This window comes from Verticillium nonalfalfae, assembly GCF_003724135.2.
Source record: "Verticillium nonalfalfae strain VnAa140/NRRL 66861 chromosome Unknown scaffold_5, whole genome shotgun sequence".
Classification (NCBI taxonomy): domain Eukaryota; kingdom Fungi; phylum Ascomycota; class Sordariomycetes; order Glomerellales; family Plectosphaerellaceae; genus Verticillium; species Verticillium nonalfalfae.
In genome coordinates this window covers 394586-419875 of record NW_021167230.1, presented here as the reverse complement: position 1 = coordinate 419875, position 25290 = coordinate 394586, and the positions used below count along the sequence as shown (strand labels likewise).

The 25290-nt window shown below is 55.9% G+C and overlaps 11 protein-coding genes across 11 annotated transcripts; 6 read left to right on the top strand and 5 right to left on the bottom strand.

The window, feature by feature from the left end:
* Nucleotides 1-2203: 2203 nt before the first annotated feature.
* On the top strand, nucleotides 2204-5815 carry D7B24_006819 (uncharacterized protein; the record flags this gene model as incomplete). The annotated part of the gene is made up of 6 exons (XM_028640940.1): nucleotides 2204-2303; nucleotides 2372-3526; nucleotides 3583-4035; nucleotides 4086-5612; nucleotides 5660-5734; nucleotides 5784-5815. The coding sequence occupies 6 exons, from the start codon at nucleotides 2204-2206 to the stop codon at nucleotides 5813-5815; spliced, it is 3342 nt and encodes a 1113-aa protein (XP_028498906.1).
* A 431-nt stretch (nucleotides 5816-6246) lies between these two features.
* On the bottom strand, nucleotides 6247-6975 carry D7B24_006818 (uncharacterized protein; the record flags this gene model as incomplete). Its single annotated transcript, XM_028640939.1, has 4 exons — nucleotides 6247-6298; nucleotides 6366-6567; nucleotides 6752-6857; nucleotides 6925-6975. 4 exons carry the CDS (start codon nucleotides 6973-6975, stop codon nucleotides 6247-6249), a joined length of 411 nt encoding a protein of 136 aa, XP_028498905.1.
* A 331-nt stretch (nucleotides 6976-7306) lies between these two features.
* On the top strand, nucleotides 7307-9041 carry PGS1 (CDP-diacylglycerol--glycerol-3-phosphate 3-phosphatidyltransferase; the record flags this gene model as incomplete). Its single annotated transcript, XM_028640938.1, has 4 exons — nucleotides 7307-7561; nucleotides 7616-7687; nucleotides 7746-8026; nucleotides 8081-9041. 4 exons carry the CDS (start codon nucleotides 7307-7309, stop codon nucleotides 9039-9041), a joined length of 1569 nt encoding a protein of 522 aa, XP_028498904.1.
* A 194-nt stretch (nucleotides 9042-9235) lies between these two features.
* Nucleotides 9236-11236, bottom strand: D7B24_006816 (uncharacterized protein; the record flags this gene model as incomplete). The annotated part of the gene is made up of 5 exons (XM_028640937.1): nucleotides 9236-9249; nucleotides 9358-9475; nucleotides 9528-10846; nucleotides 10899-11083; nucleotides 11181-11236. 5 exons carry the CDS (start codon nucleotides 11234-11236, stop codon nucleotides 9236-9238), a joined length of 1692 nt encoding a protein of 563 aa, XP_028498903.1.
* A 721-nt stretch (nucleotides 11237-11957) lies between these two features.
* On the bottom strand, nucleotides 11958-12469 carry D7B24_006815 (uncharacterized protein; the record flags this gene model as incomplete). The annotated part of the gene is made up of 2 exons (XM_028640936.1): nucleotides 11958-12419; nucleotides 12464-12469. The coding sequence occupies 2 exons, from the start codon at nucleotides 12467-12469 to the stop codon at nucleotides 11958-11960; spliced, it is 468 nt and encodes a 155-aa protein (XP_028498902.1).
* Nucleotides 12470-12955: 486 nt separating this feature from the next.
* Nucleotides 12956-13685, top strand: D7B24_006814 (uncharacterized protein; the record flags this gene model as incomplete). The annotated part of the gene is made up of 2 exons (XM_028640935.1): nucleotides 12956-13227; nucleotides 13298-13685. 2 exons carry the CDS (start codon nucleotides 12956-12958, stop codon nucleotides 13683-13685), a joined length of 660 nt encoding a protein of 219 aa, XP_028498901.1.
* Nucleotides 13686-15465: 1780 nt separating this feature from the next.
* Nucleotides 15466-15966, top strand: D7B24_006813 (uncharacterized protein; the record flags this gene model as incomplete). The annotated part of the gene is made up of 1 exon (XM_028640934.1): nucleotides 15466-15966. One exon carries the CDS (start codon nucleotides 15466-15468, stop codon nucleotides 15964-15966), a length of 501 nt encoding a protein of 166 aa, XP_028498900.1.
* Nucleotides 15967-16625: 659 nt separating this feature from the next.
* D7B24_006812 (uncharacterized protein) lies at nucleotides 16626-17122 on the bottom strand (the record flags this gene model as incomplete). The annotated part of the gene is made up of 2 exons (XM_028640933.1): nucleotides 16626-16663; nucleotides 16732-17122. 2 exons carry the CDS (start codon nucleotides 17120-17122, stop codon nucleotides 16626-16628), a joined length of 429 nt encoding a protein of 142 aa, XP_028498899.1.
* A 725-nt stretch (nucleotides 17123-17847) lies between these two features.
* D7B24_006811 (uncharacterized protein) lies at nucleotides 17848-20731 on the top strand (the record flags this gene model as incomplete). The annotated part of the gene is made up of 6 exons (XM_028640932.1): nucleotides 17848-17911; nucleotides 17986-18134; nucleotides 18336-19468; nucleotides 19523-20072; nucleotides 20126-20187; nucleotides 20239-20731. 6 exons carry the CDS (start codon nucleotides 17848-17850, stop codon nucleotides 20729-20731), a joined length of 2451 nt encoding a protein of 816 aa, XP_028498898.1.
* Nucleotides 20732-21779: 1048 nt separating this feature from the next.
* D7B24_006810 (uncharacterized protein) lies at nucleotides 21780-22524 on the top strand (the record flags this gene model as incomplete). The annotated part of the gene is made up of 2 exons (XM_028640931.1): nucleotides 21780-21968; nucleotides 22033-22524. 2 exons carry the CDS (start codon nucleotides 21780-21782, stop codon nucleotides 22522-22524), a joined length of 681 nt encoding a protein of 226 aa, XP_028498897.1.
* A 380-nt stretch (nucleotides 22525-22904) lies between these two features.
* On the bottom strand, nucleotides 22905-24559 carry D7B24_006809 (uncharacterized protein; the record flags this gene model as incomplete). Its single annotated transcript, XM_028640930.1, has 3 exons — nucleotides 22905-23891; nucleotides 23947-24156; nucleotides 24206-24559. 3 exons carry the CDS (start codon nucleotides 24557-24559, stop codon nucleotides 22905-22907), a joined length of 1551 nt encoding a protein of 516 aa, XP_028498896.1.
* Nucleotides 24560-25290: the final 731 nt, after the last annotated feature.

Here is a 25290-nt window from a genome sequence, read left to right as displayed (position 1 = left end):
GGGGGGGGGGGGCGTGGGCCGCAGGATCCAGCGAAAGGTGACAGGGCGTGTTGGAGGAGTTTGGGTTATTGTGACGCACCGAAGCCGGACCAGAAGAGGATGCGGGAGACCATGATGGGCCTTTGTATGCGTGTTATGTGTTGACTCGGAGGCGGCGAGCTGGAGGGGATCGGATCTCGATTGGGAGGGCGCGAGTGTCGCCGGCTGCGGTCGGGGTGGGTGGTTTCGTGCGTTCGTTGGTCGCGGGTATGATGGCGAGGTTCGATTGAGCTTGGGTCGATTGGCCTGTGGTTTCTCGGCGGAGCTGCGCGAAAAGTGTTTTTCCAGGGTGTCCGCTGTGCATGCCTTGACCGAGATGAGCTCGGTGAAGGGGGAAGTGGGCCTGGTTGGCAAATGGGAATGGGGCGAAATCAAATTCCCCGAGTGGACTCGGACATTCAAAGATCGGTCAACTCTCGGTGTCCCGAGGTTGCTTTGTCCCGTCCGGGTGTTGCAGCAACTGCTTCCATCGTGAGACTGTCATGGACATGATGGTGATTTGATATTTTGAGGTTTTGTGTGAGAATTTAGCACCATCTTTGTCATTTTTCTGAGTGTGGTGTGCTTCAGTTCGTAATCAACGTAGGATCCAGTTCCGTCTCAAAGCTTGCAATAGGGTATTCAATAGGGAATCTGCAGACGGAGTTTCTTATTCTACAAAAATTCATAATTCATGATTTGAATGACGCAGAAGTATTCCGTCCAAAATAAAATCCCGCTGAAAACCGCAATGTCACGTACGCTGCCTAAAAGAAACTGGGGTGGTAGAGTGCCCTGTCACGTACCGAATAATGTTACCAGACAGCAAGCCAGATACTTGTAATCCCAAGTACGGGATGCAGGCACAACATATCCAAACGCACATTTATTAAGACGACGCCTGTCTCGTCTAACTCTCTGAGATTTGCGCATGAAGGAGGTCTTAGCCTGGTCCGAATGCGTGATTTGCCGTGCAGACCAAATGGGCGCATCAGTCAGTCCTCAAGATCTTCGAGTCGAATCTGCCGCCAAAATTCAGCCGAGGTCAAGTTGATCCAAAGGCGGCTCACTCGTATGGCGTTACAATGCCATATTCTGTGCCCCTGCGAAAAGTAGCGTCCGTAATTCGAAGGTGGCTGGACAATGTGCTTCATTGTACAAACTCAACACCGTGATGGCCTGTGTACAGAGGAGTTCCTGCACCTTGGTCTTCATTGCCGGCCGAAAGGATCTTTCCACCACTGTTGAGGTGACATCGCATGCCGCCGCTGCAGGTGAACGTCTTGCGCTGCATCATCGGCATGCCTCTCGACGTGCCACAGCAGGTTTGCTCACTGCTCCTCAGACATGGTGCGGCACAGGGCATATGGGAAGGTGAGTCTGGATGCGACCTCGCAGCAGGATTCCCCGGAGCAATAGGCAGGCGGACCTGAGAATGGAAGGCAGCAGCAGCATCAAAGGTGCTCTTTCCCCCCACACCCACACCCACAGGACTGTCTCTTGCCCATCCCTGCCTAACCCCGCACATCCACAGCGCAGCGCCAAGGGCGTTTCCCCACCTGCTGCACTTCCTTCCCGGGGAGCTCGGTCGCGGTGGGCGCGGCACAGGTGACCAGTGACGCCTGTGCCAATGGTTGTATCCTCAGGGCAAGAATGTCTCTCGGTATACATCAAGTATCTCAGGCAGGCAGCCAACCCTCCCTTCCTTTCATCCAGGGCCACTCTCCTCCAAACACCATCCCATTCCAGCCGCGCCAGCTGCATCCTTCTCCAACGGTCGATCCCCCTTTTGCTCCCCCGGCACATCTTCTGCCACATGATCCGTCCAATCGCGCTTCAGCGGCCCCGACGCCGTCACCTTTGAGCTTCAAAACGTCCCTCTGCCACGCGCGGCAGCCCAGGCACAAACCCCTCCTTGACTCCTTGTCCTTGGCTTGAGGGGTAATAGATCTGCCACTCGGATGACGAGGAGCTCTCCCTCGTGCGAACTCGAACTCAATCTCGTCCTAGACTCCTTCTTTCCTTCTTTCTCTTCCCCGTCTCCTTTCAGCCCCTCCTCAGTCGCTAGGTGTCATCGATTTCCGTGCTCATTGACAACAAATTGCATGAACCACACATGAACGCCTCCGTCTCAGCTCGTCACTCTGGCTTCCTCAGCCTGGACGCCTGATCTTTGTAGTCCACCATGATATCGCTCGCCCTTCTACGGCCGGCAACGGCCCATGTCGTCTGTACTTCGTCTGCCACTGGCATTTTCGCCTCGCGATCATGGCCCAATGTCACGGGTAGGCCGGCGAACACTGCTTTCGCGCTTGACTTGGTGTCCGCTTTTGTACTGATGTTCTCGCTACAGATGCGAGTTTGCCCACGCCTCGATCTACCAGCATCCATAGCACCCATCCGACGCGCTGGCAGAGCACTTTGCGACCGAGCCGCACAAACGCTATCGTTCCAGCCCACACGAAGTCTCTCCAACTCGTCCGCCATGCTTCTGTCGTGACAGGCACGCCTGCCCCTGGACAGGCAGCCGAACCTGAGCTGCCAGTCGCTCACTCCGTTCCGTACAGTCAACTCACCGTCGGCGTCCCCAAAGAGATTTTTTTGAACGAACGCCGCGTCGCGCTCTCTCCTCAGAACGTTGCTTTGCTCCTCAAGAAGGGCTTCTCCAAGGTACTTGTCGAGCGCGGCGCGGGCGCCGAGGCCGATTTCCTCGATGATGTCTACCGCGAAGCTGGTGCAACTCTCGTCGACTCGGCCAATGACGTCTGGACGGGTGCTGACATTGTTCTCAAAGTCCGAAGCCCCATTCCTGCCGAGATCGAGGTCATGAAGCCGTCGCAAACTGTCATCTCATTCTTGCAGCCCGCACAAAACAAGCCCATTGTCGAAAAGCTCGCTGCCCAGAAAGCGACAGCGTTCGCTATGGATCTTATTCCTCGAATCTCCCGTGCCCAAGTCTTCGACGCGCTGAGCTCAATGGCCAACATTGCTGGCTACAAAGCCGTTTTGGAGGCTTCGAACAACTTTGGCCGGTTCCTGACTGGTCAGGTCACCGCCGCTGGCAAGATCCCACCCTGCAAGGTACTCGTCATTGGCGCGGGTGTCGCTGGCCTCAGTGCCATTGCAACTGCCAGGCGACTCGGTGCCGTCGTCCGAGGCTTTGATACTCGACCGGCTGCTCGCGAGCAAGTCCAGTCACTTGGTGCGGAATTCATCGAGGTCGAGTTTAAGGAAGATGGCTCTGGCGCTGGTGGCTATGCCAAGGAGATGTCCAAGGAATTTATCGAGGCTGAAATGAAGCTGTTCCACGAACAGGCTCGTGAGGTCGACATCATCATTACTACTGCCCTGATTCCCGGGAAGCCTGCCCCCAAGCTCATCCTCAAATCTATGCTTGAGCTGATGAAACCTGGATCTGTTGTGGTCGATCTCGCTGCCGAGGCCGGAGGTAACTGTGAAAAGACGAAGCCCGGAGAGCTGACTGTCTACAAGGATGTCAAGATCATTGGTATGTCGGCTAACGAACAAGCGGCTTACCTCGTCACGACTGCTAATTTTTCCCAGGCTACACTGACCTGCCGTCGAGACTCCCTACCCAATCGTCTACGCTGTATTCGAACAACATTACCAAGTTCTTGCTCTCGATGGCGCCAAAAGATAAGGAATTTGGAATCGATCTTTCTGATGAAGTTGTTCGCGGTGCGATTGTCACCCAGAAAGGAGAGGTTTTACCGCCACCTCCCAGGCCGGCTCCTCCCCCAGCACCGGCTCAAGCTGCCTCGCCCACGAAGGAGGCCGAGATCGTTGCAGTGACGCCCTTCCAGAAGACTTCCAGAGAGGTTGCTACTGTGACTGCTGGCATGGGAACTGCGCTGGCTCTTGGTACTGTCACAGGCCCACTCTTCATGAGCAACCTGTTCACCTTCTCGCTCGCCTCACTTATCGGCTATCGTGTTGTATGGGGCGTGGCTCCGGCTCTGCACTCGCCGCTGATGAGTGTCACCAATGCCATATCAGGTAAGGTGTGTCTCTATTACGCAAATGACAAAGGCTGACACCGGTCGCAGGCATGGTTGGCGTTGGTGGCCTTTTCGTGCTGGGCGGCGGCATCTTCCCACAGACCATCCCCCAGGTGTTTGGTGCTCTGTCTGTCCTGCTAGCTTTCGTCAACATCTCGGGCGGCTTCGTTATCACGAAGCGAATGCTGGACATGTTCAAGCGACCAACAGATCCTCCCGAGTATCCTTGGCTGTATGCTGTGCCTGCCGCTGTCTTTGGCGGTGGCTTTGTCGCGGCTGCCGCAACTGGAGCTGCAGGTCTAGTTCAGGCCGGCTACATGGTCAGCTCTGTTTTGTGCATCAGCTCGCTATCCTGTCTTGCCTCCCAGGCAACAGCTCGCATGGGCAACATACTGGGCATACTCGGTGTGGGATCGGGTATCCTGGCGTCATTGTACGCTGTTGGGTTTTCGCCTGACGTCTTGGCCCAGTTCGGTGGTCTGGCAGCTATTGGAGGTCTTGCTGGCTTCTTGATTGGCAAGCGGATTACGCCTACCGGCCTCCCCCAGACCGTCGCCGCTCTTCATTCAGTTGTTGGCCTTGCAGCTGTCCTGACATCTATCGGCAGCATCATGGGCCATATCGAAGCCGACATCTCCACACTTCATCTCGTCACTGGTTACCTCGGCGTGCTTATCGGTGGTATCACCTTCACAGGGTCTATTGTGGCCTTCATGAAGCTAGCTGGTAAGATGTCGTCCAAGCCTCTCATGCTTCCCGGACGCCATCTTCTCAACTCTGGCATGCTCGCCACCAACGTCGCCACCATGGGTGCCTTCATAACAATGGCGCCTGGATCTCCCATGATCGCGGCAGCAGCTCTTGGCGCTAACACTCTGCTATCGTTCATCAAGGGCTACACGACGACAGCAGCAGTTGGCGGTGCTGACATGCCAGTCATCATTACAGTACTGAACGCCTATTCAGGCTTTGCTCTGGTAGCCGAGGGATTCATGCTCGATAACTCGCTGCTTACGACTGTCGGTGCGTTGATTGGCGTTTCAGGCTCCATTCTATCGTACATCATGTGCGTGGCCATGAACCGATCTTTGACCAATGTGCTTTTCGGTGGTATTGCTTCAGCGCCTGCAAGCGAGTACAAGATTGAAGGCGCCATCACGCAGACCTCAGTCGACGACACGGCCGAGGCTCTTGTCAACGCCGAAAACGTCATCATTGTAGTTGGGTACGGAATGGCAGTCGCCAAGGCTCAGTACGCCATCAGCGAGATCACCGAAATGCTTCGCAAAAAGGGCATCAATGTACGTTTCGCCATTCACCCTGTGGCAGGACGAATGCCTGGTCAATGCAACGTCTTGCTCGCTGAAGCGAGCGTACCGTACGATATTGTGCTGGAGATGGACGAGATCAACGACGATTTTGGTGAGACGGATGTTGTCCTCGTCATTGGCGCCAATGACACCGTCAACCCAATTGCCCTGGAGCCGGGCAGCCCCATCGCGGGCATGCCTGTCCTGCAGGCTTGGAAGAGCAAGCAGGTCATTGTGATGAAACGCGGCATGGCCAGTGGTTATGGTGAGTTTGTCAAACACGTAGAGTATTCCATACTGACAGGAATACAGCTGATGTGCCGAATCCCATGTTCTACATGGAGGGCACCCGTATGCTCTTCGGAGACGCCAAGACCAGTTGTGACGGTAAGCCACCCCCCAATTGTCCGACCAGAGAGATCCTAACGGTGCGCAGCCATCAAAGCAGCGGTCGAGTCGCGTGTCTAGATGTGTTGCTACCAAATTGCCGACCAATGTGGGACGCATTTTCAGGCGCATCGAATGCTAGACGCATAGCGTTAGAGCTGCGCATTATTCCGGGTTGTAGAGCTGCTGCATTTTGGCGGTCATTTCTTTGCCGTTTCCGTTTCTCTTCTCGCTTGCCATGATTCGATTTCTTTGCTCGTTATGCCAATTCTGAAGCGCATGTGGTCAAGTCGTTCATACTGCATCTTCGTTGATGCGCTTTCTCGAAGGAATATTTCAGTAGCCCCTCCTTGGATATCGCAAACTGCTGTCAATATACTGTGCTGTTTTGAGTAGTCGCTTATGAAATCACATCACCATCGCGAGTAGCTTCGAAGGTGAAGAACAAAAGGAATTCGATTCATCCGTATCCACGAATGTTTATATACACCCTTTCTGCGCCAGAAAACCGCTCACTGCCTTGCAATGGCCTTGGGCTCCCACGTCCTCACTTTAGGCTTCGTCCTGCAACCAGTCAGCAATCACTCACTCATGCTGCCTCAACTCGAAGCGGCGGCGGCGTTCCACTCACGTGTTGTACGTCACAAAGGCGCCGCGCGTGGCAGTGTAGTTGGGAATCGGGTGCGGCTTCTCGAACTTGCGTAGACCAGCGCGGATGAGGGGGTCCTCGGCGGGCGGCTTGTCGATCATGTAGGACATCCAGGCGTGCCAGCCGGGCTCAATGGTGGCGGCGTCGTAGTCGTGCTTCTTGTAGTCGACCCAGCGGGTACGAACTGTGCCGTGTCAGCCGTCTGTCCCTCTGCCTTGCGTTCTTCTCTTGGTTCCTCTGGCTCTCTTCCTCCCTTGGGCCCTAGCAGATCTCTTGCTGCTCTCGCCGGCATAGGGCGGGAGGGTGATGCGCTTGCGGTCGCGTTCGGATCGGGGCTAGGTGATCTGGGGAGGTGGTTCACAACGTACGGGGAAGCTCGTCCATGTCCTCGTAGAACTTGTTGCCGGCGCGGTCGGTACCGACGAGGCGGCCGGCCTTGGTGTCGCCGATGTAGAGCATCTGTCGGAAGTAGTCCTGTGATTTTCACATCTCGTCAGTTGTCGTTCGCTGAGGGAACAAGTCGGGATGGGATGCGGCGCACCTTGATGCCGACCTTGCGGAGGTTCGACACGGTACGGGTGATGGTCGACATGGCGGCGGCGGGGGTCAATTGACCGTGTTGGTGGGTTGGAGGGGGGTGCGATACGTGGTGGAGGGTGGTTTGTCCGGGAATTGAAGGTCGAAGTCGAGGTTGGCGATGATGCCCGGGTGCTGGACGATTACATAAGACAGCTCGGGCCAATTAGCGGGCGCGTTTTACAGAGGCCTTCCCCACGGTCAAAGGCCAAAGGGCAGGGGTGGGTGTGTGAGGGACCCATGTCTAACCGCGAAGTGTTGGGGAGAAGAGGCTCACCGTTGTCGCGTTTGCCGAATTGGCAACTGTCGTCTTTCTTTCCTTTAAGTGTCAGCAACTGTTTGCCATCATGTTTGTCCGGAGTACTCCGCGGTGCGCGTCACAGGTGAGGGCTGCCGTCGTGAGGGCGAGGCCTTCGTATGCGAGCCCACAGACACGCGCCTACTCGACGCCTGCGGCTGCGGCACCGGTGTCCAGCAGCCCGTTCGGGGGACCGCTTGTTTCGTTCATGAACAAGCTGGACGAGCTTGCGCCGAGCTTCGACATCAATGGCTCGCAGATCGAGATCATTCGGGAGCCTGCTGACTTCTACGAGACGCTCAAGGTGCGTAGGTGGCTGCCGGAACCTCGACGCAACGGCTAACAGAAGACTGGACAGGGAAGGATACGAAATGCGAAGAACCGGATATTCCTGTCGACGTTATACATTGGCAAGACAGAGAGAGAGCTGGTAGGAAAAAACGAAATTGTCCCGAACCTGCGGCTGAAGATTTGCTGAACGACGGCAGATCGCAACGATACAAGAGGCACTGCGCAAGAACCCCGAACTCAAGCTGCACATCCTCACCGATGCCCTCCGTGGTACGCGCGAGGCCCCCAAACAGTCATGCGCCTCGCTTCTGGCTCCCCTTGTCACCGAGTTCGGTCCTGACAGGGTCGAGATCCGAATGTACCATACTCCCAACCTGACGGGCTGGCGAAAGAAGCTCATGCCTCGGCGGATCAACGAGGGTTGGGGACTTCAGCACATGAAGCTATACGGTGTCGATGACGAGATTATATTGTCTGGGTATGTGTTATTGATATAGCGGGTGTACAACAACCGCTTGCTGACGCTGCCTAGAGCCAATTTGTCGAACGACTACTTCACGAACCGCCAGGACCGATACCACCTGTTCTCCTCCAAAGCCGTTACTGATTACTTTTACGACATACACCGTACCGTGTCATCCTTCAGCTTTCTTGTCGAGCCCACGAGGGAACGAGCTGGGTTCGAATTGGCGTGGCCAGTCACCAATGCGGCGCCATCCCCCCTGGACAGCCCGGAGAAGTTTATCGAGACAACATCATCCACGCTTGCCCGCCTTATATCGCCTAAGAAAACACCAAGCCATGACGAGAGCAAGGACACGCGAGTATACATGACGGCGCAAATGGCACAACTTCTCCAGCCAGGGGCGTCGACAGACCAACCGGTTATCAGGTCCCTTTTGAACTTTATGCGCCAAGAGAAGACAACGTGGACGTTCACAGCCGGCTACTTCAACCCGAGCCGGTCACTTCAGGCCGCCCTCATTGCGGCCCATAGCTCCGAAGGGCAAAACGTCGTCATCACCGCCGCACCGGAGGCCAACGGCTTCTTCAATGCCCCTGGCGTCGCTGGTCTCTTGCCAGGCGCATACACGTACTACCTGCGCCAGTTTGCGCACGCTGTGCACTCCGCTGGCACGGAAGACTCGATCAAGCTCAAGGAGTGGCGGCGCGGCGTCGTCGGCACGCCTGGCGGATGGAGTTACCACGCCAAGGGCATCTGGGTGACGCTGCCTGGGGAAGAGACACCTTGCGTCACATCGATCGGCAGCTCCAATTATACGAACCGCAGCTACACACATGACCTCGAGGCGGGCGCTTTGGTTGTCACAATAGATCAGGACCTGAAGAGGAGGCTTGGTGAGGAGCAGGCCTGGCTGCAGGAGTATGCGAGCTTTACGACGAGGGAAGACTTTGAGACAGAGGAGAGGCAGGTTGGGTGGAAGGTCAAGGCCGCGATGCGGATTGTGAGACTTCTTGGCGGTGCTCTGTAGAGGGTCCTCGGTTTGCTGGCCGGTAGATATCTGGACACGTCGTCCCTTCAACTTGCGCAATACCCTTTCTTCAAGGCGCGTATCAACTCGCCCCTTTCCCCTTTGAGATGTTCTGCGAGCGCCGCTCCAATCTGTGCTCCCATGCCAGCCCTATACAGGAAAGGCTATCAGAAGAATGTTGAGGGCGTCTCCAGCTAGAACAGCTCTTCTGCACCTTTGTTAGGGAGCCCATACCAATGCTCCGACATTTCTTCAGGCTTCACACCCATGACTTGGACTAGATGTCGAAGATGGGAGATCCTTTGATCGTACCAACTGTTTCCTATAGGATCGTCTTCCAGGTACTTTTTACGACACTCGAATTCAAAGTCTATCCATCCTTTATACGCAGCAACCTGCTTCCCAATGGGGTTGAGGTAGTGATAGCGGGTCTTCTGCAGCGTTAGTATCGCTGTGAAACCCCCTTAAATCGTGACCTGTACATACTGGTGGTTGCTCTTTTATCTTTCCAGGCTTTGCCCAGACTTCGTCTGCTCGAGCTGCATCAAGGCGTTCTTTCACTTGGGTGAACCATATTTTTCTGAGTTGATCGTACTTCAACGCCTTCGCTTCCTCCATTTCCTGTTCCATTAGATCGATGAGCTCTTCCTCCTCAGTGAGGATATCGTCAACATCGTCGCTTGGCAGGGGCGGCACATGACCATCCATCGGGGGGTTGCCCGGAAATCTTGTGCAGCAGAGGTGAGTCAAGCCCAACTCATCGTGCTTGGCCCTCCTGATGTAGGACAGCAGAATCGTCTTCGCTTCTTCCGAACCACGATACTCCAACACAATGATGAGCCATTCAAATAGCGGCCACGGGACATCAGTCGGTTGTGAATAATATAACGATGACCAGTGTAGAATGCTGGATGGAAAACATCCGTTTGACGAACACGGGCATACACAATTGTCCAGAGAAAGCGCATCGATGCCGCACTGGAGAAGATGGTGAAGTGTCCGCCAGCCGTTGTCATGGCTACAATTGGCCATTTGGAATGTACCCATGTACAAGGCGTACCAGAGCGCCGTGTGGCCGTTATTGTCTCGGTGGTGAACGTCCGTTCCGGCGTTCAGGATCGGCAGAATTGTGGGCAGCTCACGGTGCCTTCTCAATGACCGCATGAAAGGGGTATGGCCATCTGAGTTTGCTTGGTTTACACGTGTGAAACCTTGATCTAGCAATGTCTGCACCTCTTCGGGAGTGATCACAAAGTGCATCAACGTGTTTCCGCGACGGCCATTGTGGTCGAAGATGAAGTTTGGTGTGTCGCACTTCGCGAGGAAGTCTTTGAAACCTAGGCGCAGCCTTGTGTGATCCGGAAACTCCACATGACGCAGAATAGTTGCGTGTCGCGCCCAGGTCCAGTCAGTGTCGTTGTCTGACCGTGTTTCCAATTTTGAAAGAGCGGCCATGATAACGTCCCAGTTGTTGCGAGAAGCTGCAAAATCAATGAAAAGCTTTTTGTGCTTGGTATCCCGAAGTGAAGCATCCGCTCCACGGTCGAGGAGCCAAAGGACAGCGTCGACAAGTCCCATAATGCCAGCATACATGAGGGGAGTCATGCCCAACCGATCGAGGGCGTTGACATCATGTCCCGAGCTTATGAGCGCTGACATATGTCTGGTGCTCGAGAGAGCTAGATGCAAAGGCGTCTGGCCAAGGAAGTTCCGTTCATCAGCGGGTGACCGAGAGGTCCTTGTCTCGACAAGCCCGTCCGCGCCGAGAAGGACAGCCTCGTGGAGGGGCGTCATCTCGGCGAAGCCTATAGCACAACACGTCAGAATCGGGCTGCGATCAAACCGATAGGGACTCACCGGGGCTCAGGCGGCAAAGAATGGCGAGATGCTCGAGGGAAAATGGATCAGCTCCTGCATGCTTCCCTCCAATCTTGACTAAGGACGGCCGAGGCCAAAATCGAGCGGCTGGTGCGGGACTCTCCGAGGGATCAAAGCCGAGGGTGATCAGACACTTGAGCAAGTTGCTACGAGAATTGTGTCTGCTGAAGTTGGCCAGTCGCGGCAGCAAGCTACGTTATCAACGTCAGGTTTCAAGCCGCCATACGACAACAACTGCCCCCGAGACGATCCGAGACTAACCGTGGAGAATATAAGCCTTTCGTAATGTTTAGTTCCGTGAAGAAAAACTTAATCATGGTGATTTGTTGTTCATGCAATCTCGGAGACCATTCGAGATACAAAAGAGCCTGTTTTGATAGTTCAGCAGAGCTATCTAGTAACTTGTAGTGACATGTTACTAGCCTCAAGATACGACCAGCCTGATGGATTGACGTGATTTCTAAACGAGCTATCGGTTCGTGCCATTTTGAGGAGCTGCTGCTGAGCAACTTCGGGCGACACCGAACCGTATCTACTACACCTTCTTAGTAAATCAAACCCTGGAGAATTGTACGGAACAGTTCTCTCCAGCACAAGACTTGGTTGCAATGTGAAGCTGCCTGCTTCCTGAGCGATGTATGCTTGAAAATTGACCGACCAGTGAAGGCCAACTTGAGTCAATGCGACTCTAAAGCTGGCGCCGTAGACGGTGGACTGGCACTTGGAATAGTCACAGGGTGTAGGGGAAGCGATGTACTCGAACGCCCAATAGCGCCGAGAAACCTTGGACGTTCGGTGACAGGAACAAGGACAATGCTTCGTCGAGCCACTGCCACATCTCGGATGCTGAGGCCTATTCGCCAAGTTTACATGGCCCATCACTGCGTCCAGCGTAGTTATCTTGTCCAGCGTTTGTGTGGATGAGGACACCAGTGAGTCCTCAATGACTGGCGAAGGCACAGGTGTTGGTAACATTGGCGCAAGACTAAGCCGGCTCATGCCGGCGAGTAATGGCAAGTGAGATGTCCTACAACCTCTTCAGCGTTGCGATCGCACTGTTGATCGTCCGCTGCGGGACTTGACGTACATCATCATGGTCATTTGTGCTCTAGTCACATTCTGCTGCAGAGCCTCGACGGCGGTCCGCAAGCCCGGCAAGCCCGTGATCTTCCTAATGACTCTTTTGCTTTTGCTACCCGTCGTCACCAAAGAGACCATGCCCCTGACCTTGTCAAGGCCTTGGGCAATCTGCGTGCAGCACTCGCAGCATCGCTTGAAAACCGGCTCGGTGACGCCAGGCGTGGCTTCCAGCGCCTCGACGAACGTGACCAGCAGTTCGAGATCGCATGCAAGCCTGTCTATTTCAACAGGGAAGCGGTCGTCTGCGTTGCGAATCTGGCGGAGCATCTTCACGCCGGCCGTCAATTGCGGCACCAGAGCGACGAGGCCGACGACGAGGCCGACGACTTCGGCCATGGCGGCGATCGAACAGTGAGTTTTCTGTGCCCAAATTATGGCGGATCTGTGAAGCGGCAAAGTCTCACCTGCATCGAGATTCCGTAGTCGAAAATGACGGTAGGTTCTTGTCAGTCAGAGGTTGTGTCGAGGAGATCATCGCAGCTACGAGCAAGATTTCCGCGCAATCAGGCTGGGGTTGCCAGCACTGACGACATTGTCACTCGAATTGAGACCAGATTAGGCAGACCACCTCCAGCTTGACGTATATGGCTGTTCTTCATCCGTCAAAGCCCCCAGGATTGACCAGGGGGCTATGCAGGCGAGATGCACTGCATTCGCACCACCAATGAGCTACCGCCACCAAATCTCCGCAGGTGCTGTGCCGCTGCTCGTCAGGGCTGAGTTCTCAACAAGGGACACGGCGGTGTCTTTCCCTTTGCGCGAGGCCTCCGCCACAAACTGAGGCCATACGCGTATATATAAGGCTATTTGGAAGTATATGAATGCGCGCCGAGGCGCCGAGACGGAATGACGCATGCTTAGGTTGTCAATATCTTCACTGCAAACAAGACCCGATCATGACGCCTTCCCTACAGATCTTGGCCACGTTGGCGGTGCTGGGCGAGGCCTTAGCTGCCACATCAAAGACGTCCGTCTGGCTGCCTTCGCGCACGACTAGAGCCGGTGATAACATCTATGCGTCCGTCATCACGGCAGTCCCGGAGAAGAGCTCGACTGAGTATTTGCTCGCGTGCACATCGGTGTTCAAGTCGCCGTATCCGTCCAGCTGCGGAGATTTTCGGGGCGTGACCCTGACGCAGGGGCCCGAGACTGTCAAGATCCAATTCGGGTAAGTTCTCTTCTTGCTCAACTGCTTCGAAGGCCTGAGTCGGGATTGGAAGACGTTACTGACGGACCAGATCGGAGACTTTCACTTGCGACGCTGACGATGGCGACGTGTGTGACATCAACGCCCAAGCAACATCGACTGCGACAGGGGAAGGTTCATTCACGGCCATCACTATCGTATCTGGCGCGGAAAAGCTCTCAGGCGGGAAGAAGACAACAACACCGTCAGCGCCGTCGGCCACGAGCGATAGCAACGGAATTTGCAAGAGAGCATCGGGCAAGAGCGGGAGTAATGGTGGCGGCGGAAGCAGCGATAGTGACAGTAGCAGCAGCAACGGGGGCAGCTCAACGAAGAACGGCAAAAATGGGTGTTCAGGAGCTGGGTCGCTGAGGGCAGAGCTAGGGATCGTGATGGGGGTCATGGGGGGTCTCGTGGGGCTTATCGCGTTTGTGTTGTGAGGACTGTAATTGGGATGAGACCGACTTTGTATTATGAGCTACGATGAGATGAATGCCAATGAGATTATTCGACATGGCGCTTAAAGGACATCAAGCCGATCCAGTCGGGTGGTATTGTTGGTGGGACGGCGAAGACGAGCTGGCAGCTTTAACCAGGTGAGACGAGGTGATGTGACGATGGCCCAGCAATTTGGTTCGTCTGTGATCTGAGAAACTCAATTCACCAGGGCCAAGAACAGCTTTTAGTGCCGTGCTGGTGTTTTGGCAGGGCAACATGGGAACTGGTGTTGAGCCCCCGACCCATGACGAGCACGCGGCGCGCCCATTGCCCCGAGCCCGAAATCCAAACGGGGTTGACACACATTGTATTGTGAAGCGTCGCAGAGGCTTCAGGGGCTGAGGGGGGAGGAGACGGGGTCAGGAGGAGGGTCTTTTCCAGGTGGAGAGAGGTTGGGTATGCTCATGTTTTGGCTGGGGGCTGGGCCAATGTCGGGGGTAGTGAAACAACAGGAGGCTCTCTGTATTCTGATGATGGGCGGCCTTTTGTCAATTTCGGCTCTCCGCCCGTGTCCGTCATCTGTCCCAAGAACCGGAGGGTTTAGAGTGAGCAGCGGGCGCTAATGTTGGCAAAGCTTGGCCGGATTTGATCCCGAGATAACATCCCTCGCACTGAAGTAGCGTGCTGAAGGTACCTACATAGGTATGTCGTTGGGGCGTCTTGTGAAACGAACAGTGGTGATGGTGCTGTGTGTGCATCGACAGTGTTCCTTCACTGCGATCCAAACCCACTCACTCCATGGTCGATCGACTTTGCGATCACCAGATCATTATTGATTTCCATGATGTGCCGCACCATCAATTCGACCTTTGGCTCATCGCATAAACCCGCTCGGCCTGCGAGCCATCCGTCTGATGTGCCCGCATCTCATCGACCCAGATCCTAACGTCGCAGTATGCCAGCAGACCTTTCCTGGCAGGGGTTAGCGAGCTATTTTGCGACGAGACACCACCCGGCCTGCTTCTGATCCGTCTGATCTGCCTTCACATCATGAAACCCCCAGGAGGCTGGCCCTAGCAACCTGTAAAAGTCCACCATTCAACGGCCTCGCCGAATCGGGCGAGGAGTAGAAAGCCGCCCATCTCGGCCGGGAGATCGAAGCTCGCTACCTGTTTTTGGACTCGACCTCGTCTCAGCACCCAACGCACCGTTTGATGGTGGGCCCCCTCCTGGCCAGGGTCTCCAAGAGCCGCATGGGCCTGGAGTCTGTCAACCCCAAATGGGGACATCGTCTCGCTGCTGAAGCTCAACGTGGTGTAGTGCCAGGCGCTGCTGCAACGTCAGGGTGAGGCTCTCGGACGCCAGAGGAAGATTGTGTGAAGTCCCGCCAGGCCTGTCGTCCGATGAGCGTGACATTGACATGGATTGCGTGATGGAGGTGAGGCATTGCTATTCAAGGCTCAAGGTACAGTTATGAGGATCGACCGGATCGTCTGGATATTTAAGACTTGGTGAATGCCTCCCATCAAGTGTTGTTCTTGTCTCTCCATCCTCACCACCATCATCTTCTCACTTCAACTTCCATTCCTTGACAGCTGTGCTGCTCGAATCTCTTCAAAGTACTACTTTTACCATTCTCTTTATTCGGGTCAGCGACTCTCTTTTTCATCCACCTTTGCAAAACAAACCTATCCTTGAAGCATTTCAGTCTTCTCTCGCTCATCAGCCTACCAAGCCAAATCTCTTAAACCCCAAACAACAACCACCCAACCCACCGTCAACATGAAGTTCTCCATGATCACCGTCGGCTTCGCTGCCCTCGCCGCCGCCAGCCCCCTCGCCAGGCGCCAGGCTACCGTCTTCTCGACGACCACCTACGACGCCATCTCCATCAGCGGTGGCGTCGCCGGCAACGGCGAGCAGGAGGCCCTCGACGCCCTCGCCGGCCTGCCCGCCGACCTCTCGACCGTTGCCAAGGCGGATCTCGACTTCCTCAACAGCGTCAACCAGATCTGCAACCAGGCCGAGAAGGAGGCCTTCAACCCGGCCATCGAGGCTGCCACGGGCGACGAGGCCCAGGCCCTCGCCAACGGCAAGACCAAGAACAAGATCCTCAAGCTCACGGCCACCAAGCTCAAGCTGCAGGCGCAGGCCGCGCAGGGCCAGGACGTCGCCGCCAAGCTCGAGGAGGAGGAGAAGAAGCTGCAGAACAACATCAACGCCGACAAGGAGGCGGCCGGCCAGGCTTCGACTGCCCTGCAGTTTGACGCCTCTACCGCTTAAGCCGACAGGGGGCTGGCGTAGCAACATTCATGATTTCGCAATTTGTTTGAGATGAGAGCCTGAGGGGCATATTTGGCGGAGAGAGAGAAAGACACACGCGATCTGGGATCACGGGATAGTCGGATGAGAAAAGGGGGCAGGCTTGCACTGCTCGGATGATGATAATGGGGAAGCTGCGCTGGCTACCTAATGTTGTGGAGTACATAGTGGTTCCCTGTATGTACTTGAATGACAGAGAGATTCCCTGGCTTTTCTGCATGCCTCAGTGACTGTCCACCGGCCGGTGCGGATCATGGAGGGTTCATGGGGGTGGGGGCTTGATCAGAAGCCGCCTCTATCCTCCACTAACCGCGTGAATTCGAGTCTCGACTTTGAACAGGGTTGTAAGATATCCTGCAAAACTGAAATCCACCTTTACTCGTGTGAAGGAAACAGTGTTATAGCGAACGCATATTCGGCGTACTCAGGGGGAAAATCCGCTTCTTTCCCAGTCCACGATGCGCGTGATTATGCCACCCTGCACCAGGATATTTCGTGGTGTTAGATCGCCGCGTGCCAGTACCAAAAAAACAGGAGAATCACGTCGTTCTCGCTCCAAGAAACGCCGCCATTTCCAGCGAACGAAAGGGCCGCCGGCGAGACGGGCTAAACACCACTTGTCAAATGCCTTTTCGTCGGCAAACGGCCCACAGCTTGTCTGATGCAGGCGATCAAAAACATTGCGTGTATGCTGGCGCCCAATTCGCCCAACAAACAGTTGCGTACAGGCGCGCATGCGAGCAAGTTGCGTGCGGAGATGGTCTTCGACGTTGGGTTTCTCAGCATCGTTCATGTCCAGCCAGACATCAGCCAAAGGCGCACCGGGAACCCGTTCGCTTACAAGCACCCGGGCAATGGGCTTTGCTGTCACAATGTCATAGACGCCACGGACGTTCGGAGCCAGGATGCCGTTTCTTGCAGTATACTGCATCATGTTGGCTTCTGAGGGGTCCAAGGCACCGAGCGGCTTGACTTTGATGGCTAGCACGGTGTCAGTTTCTGTGGTCTGCTCAAGCACGCAGTTCTGGTAGAAATTGTAAATTTCTGCACCGCGAATTGCATCGGTGTAGGACATGTGACGGAGGGAGCGAGGCCCATGTGGCCGGATGGCGGACATTGCGATCTGTGGTGTTCGTTGTCGCACCTCGCAAGGACAAAGACTACCTTACGTATCATGGCATGGGCACCTAGGTGGCCAGTCCAGTACGTACGGCCACTCTGTTGAAGCGGATGCCAAGTGAAGCAGAGCCGATGGAGCGTCTTTATGTCTTCGAGGACTCAGCATGGGGAGTGAAATTAGATGGATAAGGTAGGCTCATCAAGCAATAGATGCAGATCTTATTCGGTACGCCCTCGTCAAGTTGCTTCGCTGGTTTGTTCAATGCTCCAGGGGTAGTGTGTCTCAGTATTTGGCATGTACCTAAACCCCAGCATCAAGATGCGAGGCCCTTGTCATTGACACCCTGGCTCCGGAGCATCGAGTGGCTCAGCCTCGTGCTCTGGGGGCTTAGAAGAGGGGAATGAGGCTGGAGGGGGTCATGTCGCATTGTGGTGTCTCTTGCTCTCTCTCCGGCTGCGGCTCCAGCAGAACCGCAGCCGTGTCAAACGGAGTCTGTGTAACGACGGAGGGGATTGGAAACGGAACTCGGCCTCGGAACGGTCGGATCGGAGCCACTCGCACTGTACAAAAGCGGAATTCTGTGTGCTAGAGCAGTGTTAATCGAGACCATCGCACGGCTCCCGACATCCTCGGATCGTCTCGTTCCAACCTCCACATCACAACAATTCAGACCTCCTCATTCAGCCGAATGCACCCATCGCACCACTCTCCGAGATCAGATCATGCAACCGATCGTCACGTCCCCCATCTCTCCCCACACTCCTGGACAAACCCACACGCACAGCCGTGAGCGCGCCAACCTTTCATTGAGGTTCCACGAGGCACACGCGCCGCATGTCCAAGCTGACGCCCTCGCCTAGCCATGGCCTCGACCCAGCCCTCGCTGCCGCAGCAGGCTTCAACAACCCCCTCCTCTACAGGCAGCGGCCGCATGCCCCCGGATCTCGTCCCGCCCCAGCATTCACCCGCCGAGCCTCCGCTCGCCTGCCGCCAATGTCGGGCCCGGAAGGTAAGCTCCTTTTCCTGTTGCTCTCCACCGAACTCCGACTTCCGCCTGCCGTCCTCGGCTTGCCCTTGTCTCGGCCTGCCCTTGTCTTGGGCTTGTGTTGTCTCGTGTACACATGGTGTGGCTTGCACTGGCGATGGTCGTGGTTCGTCCCATGCTGCTCACCACCTGCTGACCGTCGCGCGCGCGCTCTTTCTCTCTTAGGTGAAATGTGATCGCCGACAGTCTGGCTGCCTACGCTGCGAGCGTCTCGACCTACCCTGCTCGTACGCCGGCGGAGCTAGCGCTGAACTCGAGGACCTTGATGAGGACCTGCCCCAGGAAGAGCTCACCCAGGCCGGTACCAAGCGCCGTCGTATACGCCGCGCGTGCGTCCCCTGTCGCTCGCACAAGGCCAAGTGCTCCGGCGTCCAGCCTTGCTCTCGCTGTGCTTCCAACAACCTACAGTGCATCTATGGCGACGCCGACCAGGGCCGTAGCCTGCCCATTGGACACGGGCACACGTTGTCGTCGGCATCGGCATCGGCGTCGGCTGTTACGAGACATCCAGCCGGACTTGTGACCAGTCCTAGCGCCGTCACCGATGGACGCTCCGTCCCAACGCCGGGAAGCCGTGGCAGCTTCACGAGTGAGGCGGTGCGCTATGAGGCCCTGCTCGACCGGCCGAGAGTCTTCGACCTCGACAGAAAGGACATCATTCGTCAGTGCCTGGATGCCTACTTTGAAAAGACGGACCTCGTAGACTGCCCATTCCTGCACAAGGCCTCGCTGATGGCGGACTGGAACCAAGGCAAGGTCGACAACGAGCTGCTCAAGGCCGTCTGCGCTGCGGGTCTACGGCTCATAGGACCGGCGCAGGAGGATGACGACTCAGTGCCCCATGCCTGGATGCGGGAGGTGCGCAAGGGCATGCTGACGAACCTGGGGACGACGACCGTCGCCGAGCTGCAGACCATGGTGCTGTACATCAGGTTTGGCTTCACGTCGCAGTTCACCGAGGACGTCTGGACGTTGCTGTCCGTCGCGGCGCGCATGGCCTTCACCAAGCGGCTCAATTATGAGCGACCATCTGTCGAGCCCGTACGGCGAGAGTGTCTGCGACGTCTGATGTGGGGGATCTATTTTCTCGATAAGATCTTCTCGAGTGGCATCGAAGACTTGGCCGTGTGCCCGACACACCGGCTGCACATCCGGCTGCCGAGCAACGACTACTACTTCCAGCGAGGACTTGCGTCGAGGTCGCAGTACTTGCACGAGAAGGGAGACAGCTCCGGTGCCGACATGGATGCTATCGCGTATCGCATGAGGTTGATGGACCTACGGGATAGGATCCTCAGGTGAGCAGCCCTATCCATCTTTTATGTGGCGCTGCACATGACTGACTTGCGCAGATATACGAAACGAGTCATTCGAAGTGGCACCAGCCCTTCCAACACCAAAGACGAGCTCCTGTCCCTCGACCGCGAGCTGCAAACCTTCAGAGAGAGCCTCCCCGACGAGTTGCAACTCACACCAAGTAGGCTCATGTTCATGTGCCACTCGCGCGACTCGACAGCCTACATCATCCTGCACTCAACCCTCATTCTGTGTCGGTGCGACCTGCACCGGTTCCTCGTGCCGGGGATGAAGGAGACGGTCTCGCCGGAGGCCATGGCTGCCACATCGCAGGAGTACATCGCCTACTGCCAACAAACATGCATTGAAAGCGCCGTCAAGCTCTGTGACATGTGGTCGCAGGTGTACCACCTTGACGCCCACCGTCTGATCGACAGCCCGACGCTCACCATCACGCTATATCAATGCGTCAAGGTCGTGGAGCATGCGTACTGGCTGCTGCCGGAGCATGGCGAGCACAGCCTTGTGAGCATCAAAGGCAAGCTGATGGAGGCGCTGTGCATGGCGAGGCGCATCCAGGAGACATATACCTGGCTCCGGCCTTGCGTAAGTGGACTGCTGTCTGACTGCTGCAAGGGGGTCCTGGCTGACTATCATAGATTGCCGACATACAGAGACTTGTGCCGACGTTGGGCTTGCGCAGCCGCCCGTCAGTCTCACCGTGAGTTCCTCTCCCCATCCACGAGTAGGCGTCTTCTAACAGTCTGCCCAGCCCCAGCGGCCCCAACGATCGACAGGTTCACTTCCACTCAAAGTATGTCTTCGCCCCCGATAAGATCGATCCGGCCGACGACCCTGTCGATTCGACCTCGCCCGAGTCTCGTGCTGCGGCTCCGACGCCGTCATTCGATGCAGAGCTTCCGCCGCCTCAACAGCCGCTGCCGCCGCCGCCGCCGCCCCAGCAGCAGCAGCAGCAGACACCTTCACAAACGAGTGCCGCCAACTGGCACCCATTGAACACGCCCAATATGCCGCCACCGCCCCAGGTGTACGGCACGCCGTTTGCCGGCACCTACACCCCGCAGGACGACGGCAGCATGCACTACGGGTCAGTTCACGTCGTGCCGACGCACCAGGCCAACGCCGCGGGCTTGGCTGTGCCTTTTGAAGACCCAGACATCATGATGCCGCTGGATCCATTCGATCTGCAGCTAAATGCGTATACTGATTACGACTTTCCTTCTGTGTTTGGTGGATTGGAGTAAGGAGCGTGGGATGCGGATCCATGTGTGGCAAAAGTGTGTTGATTGCCGTGTTCAACGTGTGTGTGTGTACGAAGTTAGGACTGAAAAGCGTGAATACCCAAAGAAGACTGTTTTGATCGAGACGCGGTCGTGGCCATGGGGGCTGGGATGAACTCCTGACGTCCTGAGCGTAAACCACACGGCCCGTGGGTGCTGCTTTGCACGGGGATCCGAAGATGCCGGGCGACACCCGTCAGCATCACTGGATGCAGCACGTCGCCATCGACACGCCCGAATCCGGCAATGCGCCGCTCTCCAAAAGAAACTCTCGCAACTTCATCCACGTCGGGAGCCATGTCCTGATACCTGAAACGCAGCACCTTGTGTTGCAGCGAACCGTGCGCACGTTGGCATCCCAAAGTGACGTTCTGCAGCAGCACGGACGTAGTCGATCGGTCTCTTCCATCGATCTAGCCAGTCGCGAATCATGTGACACGAAACCTGCCATCCCATCTTTGGTGTGGTATTTCTCGAAAGAGACCAGACTGACTCGCGTCTTTATTGCGGCTTCTGTATAATGAAGTACTGTCAGACGCGGTGGAGGAGGCTGAAGAGCAGGAAGAGACAAGCCTGGAGAGGATCCAGGCCCCTCTGACGGCGAGCAAGTCAATTTGATTGACCGTGCCCTACAGATGACCCAATTTGTTGATGGGGCACATAGCCCGATTCGCGTGCGCGCGTCGGAGTCGTCCTTGCTTTTCCCATGTCTCCTCTCGATTGATTTCAACGTCTGTCAAGTCTGTCAAGATATGTGACAGCGTCATGGTAGCTGCGCTCGGATCTCGAGCGTTGGGCACCTGTTCGTGTTTGCTTTTCGCGTTGTCGTGGGGACATAAGTATGATGGCCTGGACGGCCTCGACCTGAGAGGATCACTAGGTTTCAGAGGCTCAGTCTCTTCATACGTTCATTCTACGGTAATCTTTGGCCAGGCGCCATATACCCAGTTGCTAGCCTCTCTGAGCTCAGTCCTGTCCATTTCGGCTCGTTTTTGAAGATTTAAACCTCAAAATGAAGTTCTACACACTCTTGTCGCTATTCACGGCCCTGGCTTCGGCCCTTCCGGTCAGCGATGAGCAACCTCGTGCGCTCGAGGCCCGCCAGTTCTCCAGCCGAAATGACCTCGAGCGCGGCTCCTCCGCCGCTTGCCCCCGCGTGATCTTCATCTATGCCCGCGCTACCGGCGAGCCCGGAAACATGGTGAGCTCCACAAAAACCGCAGCCTTTTTGCTACATGGTCATCACGAGAAGAGCTAACAAGGAGAACAAGGGCACATCCGCTGGCCCCGCCGTGGCCCGCGTCCTGGAAGCCAAATACCGCAACACCGTCTGGGTCCAGGGCGTCGGCGGCGCCTACCGCGCAGACCTCCTCTCGAACCTCCAGCCTGCCGGTGCATCCGGCGCCGCCATCGCCGAGGCCCGCCGCCTGCTCGACCTCGCGGCCTCCAAGTGCCCGTCCGCCCGCGTCGTCACGGGCGGCTACAGCCAGGGGTCGGCCGTCATGGCCGGTGCGCTGGGCGGCGCGTCACAGCGGACGAAGAGCCAGGTACAGGGCGTCGTTCTGTTCGGGTACACGCGCAACGCGCAGAGCGGGGGCCGCGTGCCGGGGTTCCCGGTCGAGAGGACGAGGGTCTTCTGCCGGGCTGGTGACATGGTCTGTCGTGGGTCGCTGATGGTTGGACCGGCGCATTTCGGGTATGCGGGCGACGCTGCTGGGCCGGCGCCGCAGTTTTTGATTCAGAGGATCGGGGCCTAGCCGGGATGATGGCTGTCTTGGATGAATACTGGACAACAAGATGTAGAGGGTTTGCACAGCCACGACCTCAAGGGCCAGTGTTTCATGTACATACTTTGAATACATTCTATGACTAGTGGGGAGAAGGCTCAATATCATCTTGACGTTGACAGAGTTCAAAGGGGGCTTGCCCTTCCTAATCTACGAAACCCATGATTCCTTGCGTGCCACATTACGCTTCCATGGCGCAGAGTACTGACATCATAAACGAAGACGGATGGTACATTGCCTGGCGCTGGAGCTTTTGAAGGTTTTGTAAAGCGTCATGCTGCCGTAAGCCTCTAGTATTCGGCAGCCATGTTTATTTTGGCTTCCGTTAAATCTTGTGAATGTTGATGCAACTACGTGGTGAAAGGGTTGTAAGCCCTGCCAAGCCTCTCGGCCGACTCGCGCAGCTTGCTGTTCTGCTTCCTCAGGTACATCTTGGAAACGCCAGCCATCGTCAGAGCGAGCGACGCAAATACGATTTGTAAGATCATGGCCATGGTGAAGCGCGGTGCATCTCTGTCAGGGAAGAAGTACGGAGAAATGACGTTGCCGATATGTCCGCAGATGTTGACAATCGCACCACCCGCCGCCCGCTTTTCTGGTGTCTGCCCAAGCGAGGACACAGCCCACGTGTAGACCAGGGCGTTTGCGGAAAAGCTGCCAGACGTGTAGAGAAAGGCTGCCGTATACCGCGCTGCCGTGTTGACCGTGGCGACAGTGATGATAAAGCCAGTGATAGAACAGCAGAGGTTGGCCATGATGTGGAAGCCACGTTCGCGCTTCCGGTCCGAGTTCCATGCAACAAGGAACGAGACTATCGTGCCCCAGACGTAAGGAGGAGCGGTCAAGAGCAGTGAGACGTTGTCAGAACCGAGGTTGAAGCCCCTGACCATGGTGGGGAAAAAGTTATTAAATCCGTACGACGAGGTGATGAAGATGTTCATGAAGATGAAGATGTAACACTTGACATCTGTTACGGCGAGTTTGAGGCCGTGCCAGACGCTCAAGCCTTCTGACTTTTCAACACGGTCGTCAAGGATGCGAGCGACGGCGACCTTGCGCATATCCGAAGTCATCGACCACATGGCGCTGCCATTCTCAGACTGTGGGTAGTTCGGGAGAATAAAGAACGCTGTCAAGGCAAAGAAGGCGCTGGCGGCACCTTCGAGGATGAAAAGCCACTGCCATCCGGCGAGGTTCATGGCACCGTCTAGTCCTGCGAAGACACCTGCGGCAATGAGGCCGGAGAAGGCCTGCGCGAGGACTAACCCAGAGTACAGCAGAGCGGTACGTAGGGCCAATTCTCGACGAGTGTACCAGCAAGACATGAGGAACACGGCCTAAATCAATGTATCAGCGGAGAGGTTGACGGTGCCAAGTCCTGGGAAGACTTACACCTGGGAACAGAGGTGCCTCAATGATTCCGAGAACAAACTGGACACCTAGAAGGCCCCCAGCGCTGGTGCACCCTGCCGTTGCAGCAGAAATGGCAGACCACAACATGGCGGCGGTGGGAAGGTAAACAGCCGGGCGAACACGGGTGATCAACATGTTGGATGGCAGCTGAGCTAACATGTATCCCACTGTTAGGATAGCCACGGCCGTCTGGGAATTATCAGTTTAATCGTCGTGAATTCTTTCAGATCTGACCTACTTGGTAATCTCCATCCTCCAGGCCAAGGTCCTCATCAAAGGTGTTCAGTCGAGCCTGTGCAATATTGACCCTATTGAGATAGTTGAACATGTAGAGAATCCAAAGCTGAGGCAGCATGGTCATATCCAATCTGCGGACAACCTTTTTCTCAAGGTCTTCCCAGTTCTCAAGGCCGAGATTAGCCACATGATTGATATCGAGACACGCATCTGCTTTCTCCTGCTCCTGTTGCGTGACGGTGTGTGACGGGATACTCTCAAGATGCTCTGTGCTATGGGTTTGAGTCCCGGGTGTCGGTTGGGCAGCGGCCTCTCCACCAATATGCGGAGGCTGAGCCTCCTTGTTGTCGGACATATCGATGACAAGTCGTGCCGAATAGCAAAAGAAGAACGGAAGATGAGGTCTGGGTGCCCAAGGTCACCTGGCCAGTGAAAATTTGCGCGGGACTCAATCGATTTGTAGGCGGTCTTAAGATATTCGACGTCATCTTGTCTATACCCGTCGTGTCTCACCGAATTGCCAAGCAGTGGAGAGTGGTGTGCCAAGGCAACATACCCCAGATCATCAAAGCCAATCCATTGCCAAGTGCCAACCAGAGCACCAACCCCGCCGTCATCTTGACTTGCAACCGTGGATAGAAGTATCAAGATCGACCAATTGTGAGCGCCTCATGACACCTAGCCAAGAGGCGGTTGAGACTTCAGGTGGGATGATACCATCGCGGCAGGCAGTGGGTGTGGAGGAGTCGGGCATGACTGACTCTCAACCTGCAATACCACCTCCCATTTATGTTTGACTTGGCCTCCGAGTTAAAGACGTGACGTACGCCTGATCTATGAACGGAGAACAGAAAAACCACCGTAGTGCGATACCAAGACGAAAGATCTACGGGTGGTTGCGCGGAGCTCTAATGCCGAGGACATAACTATTCTCTTTTTTATGGTCCTTGTGTCCAATCAATCAATGGATTAGCCTCCCCTCTCTCGAGCAACAAGCTTTGTCTTCGTCGTGAGGCATCAAATGTTTCGTATTACGGGCAACCCTTACTCCACGGTGGCTCTTTTCCCCTCTGCTACATATCGCCA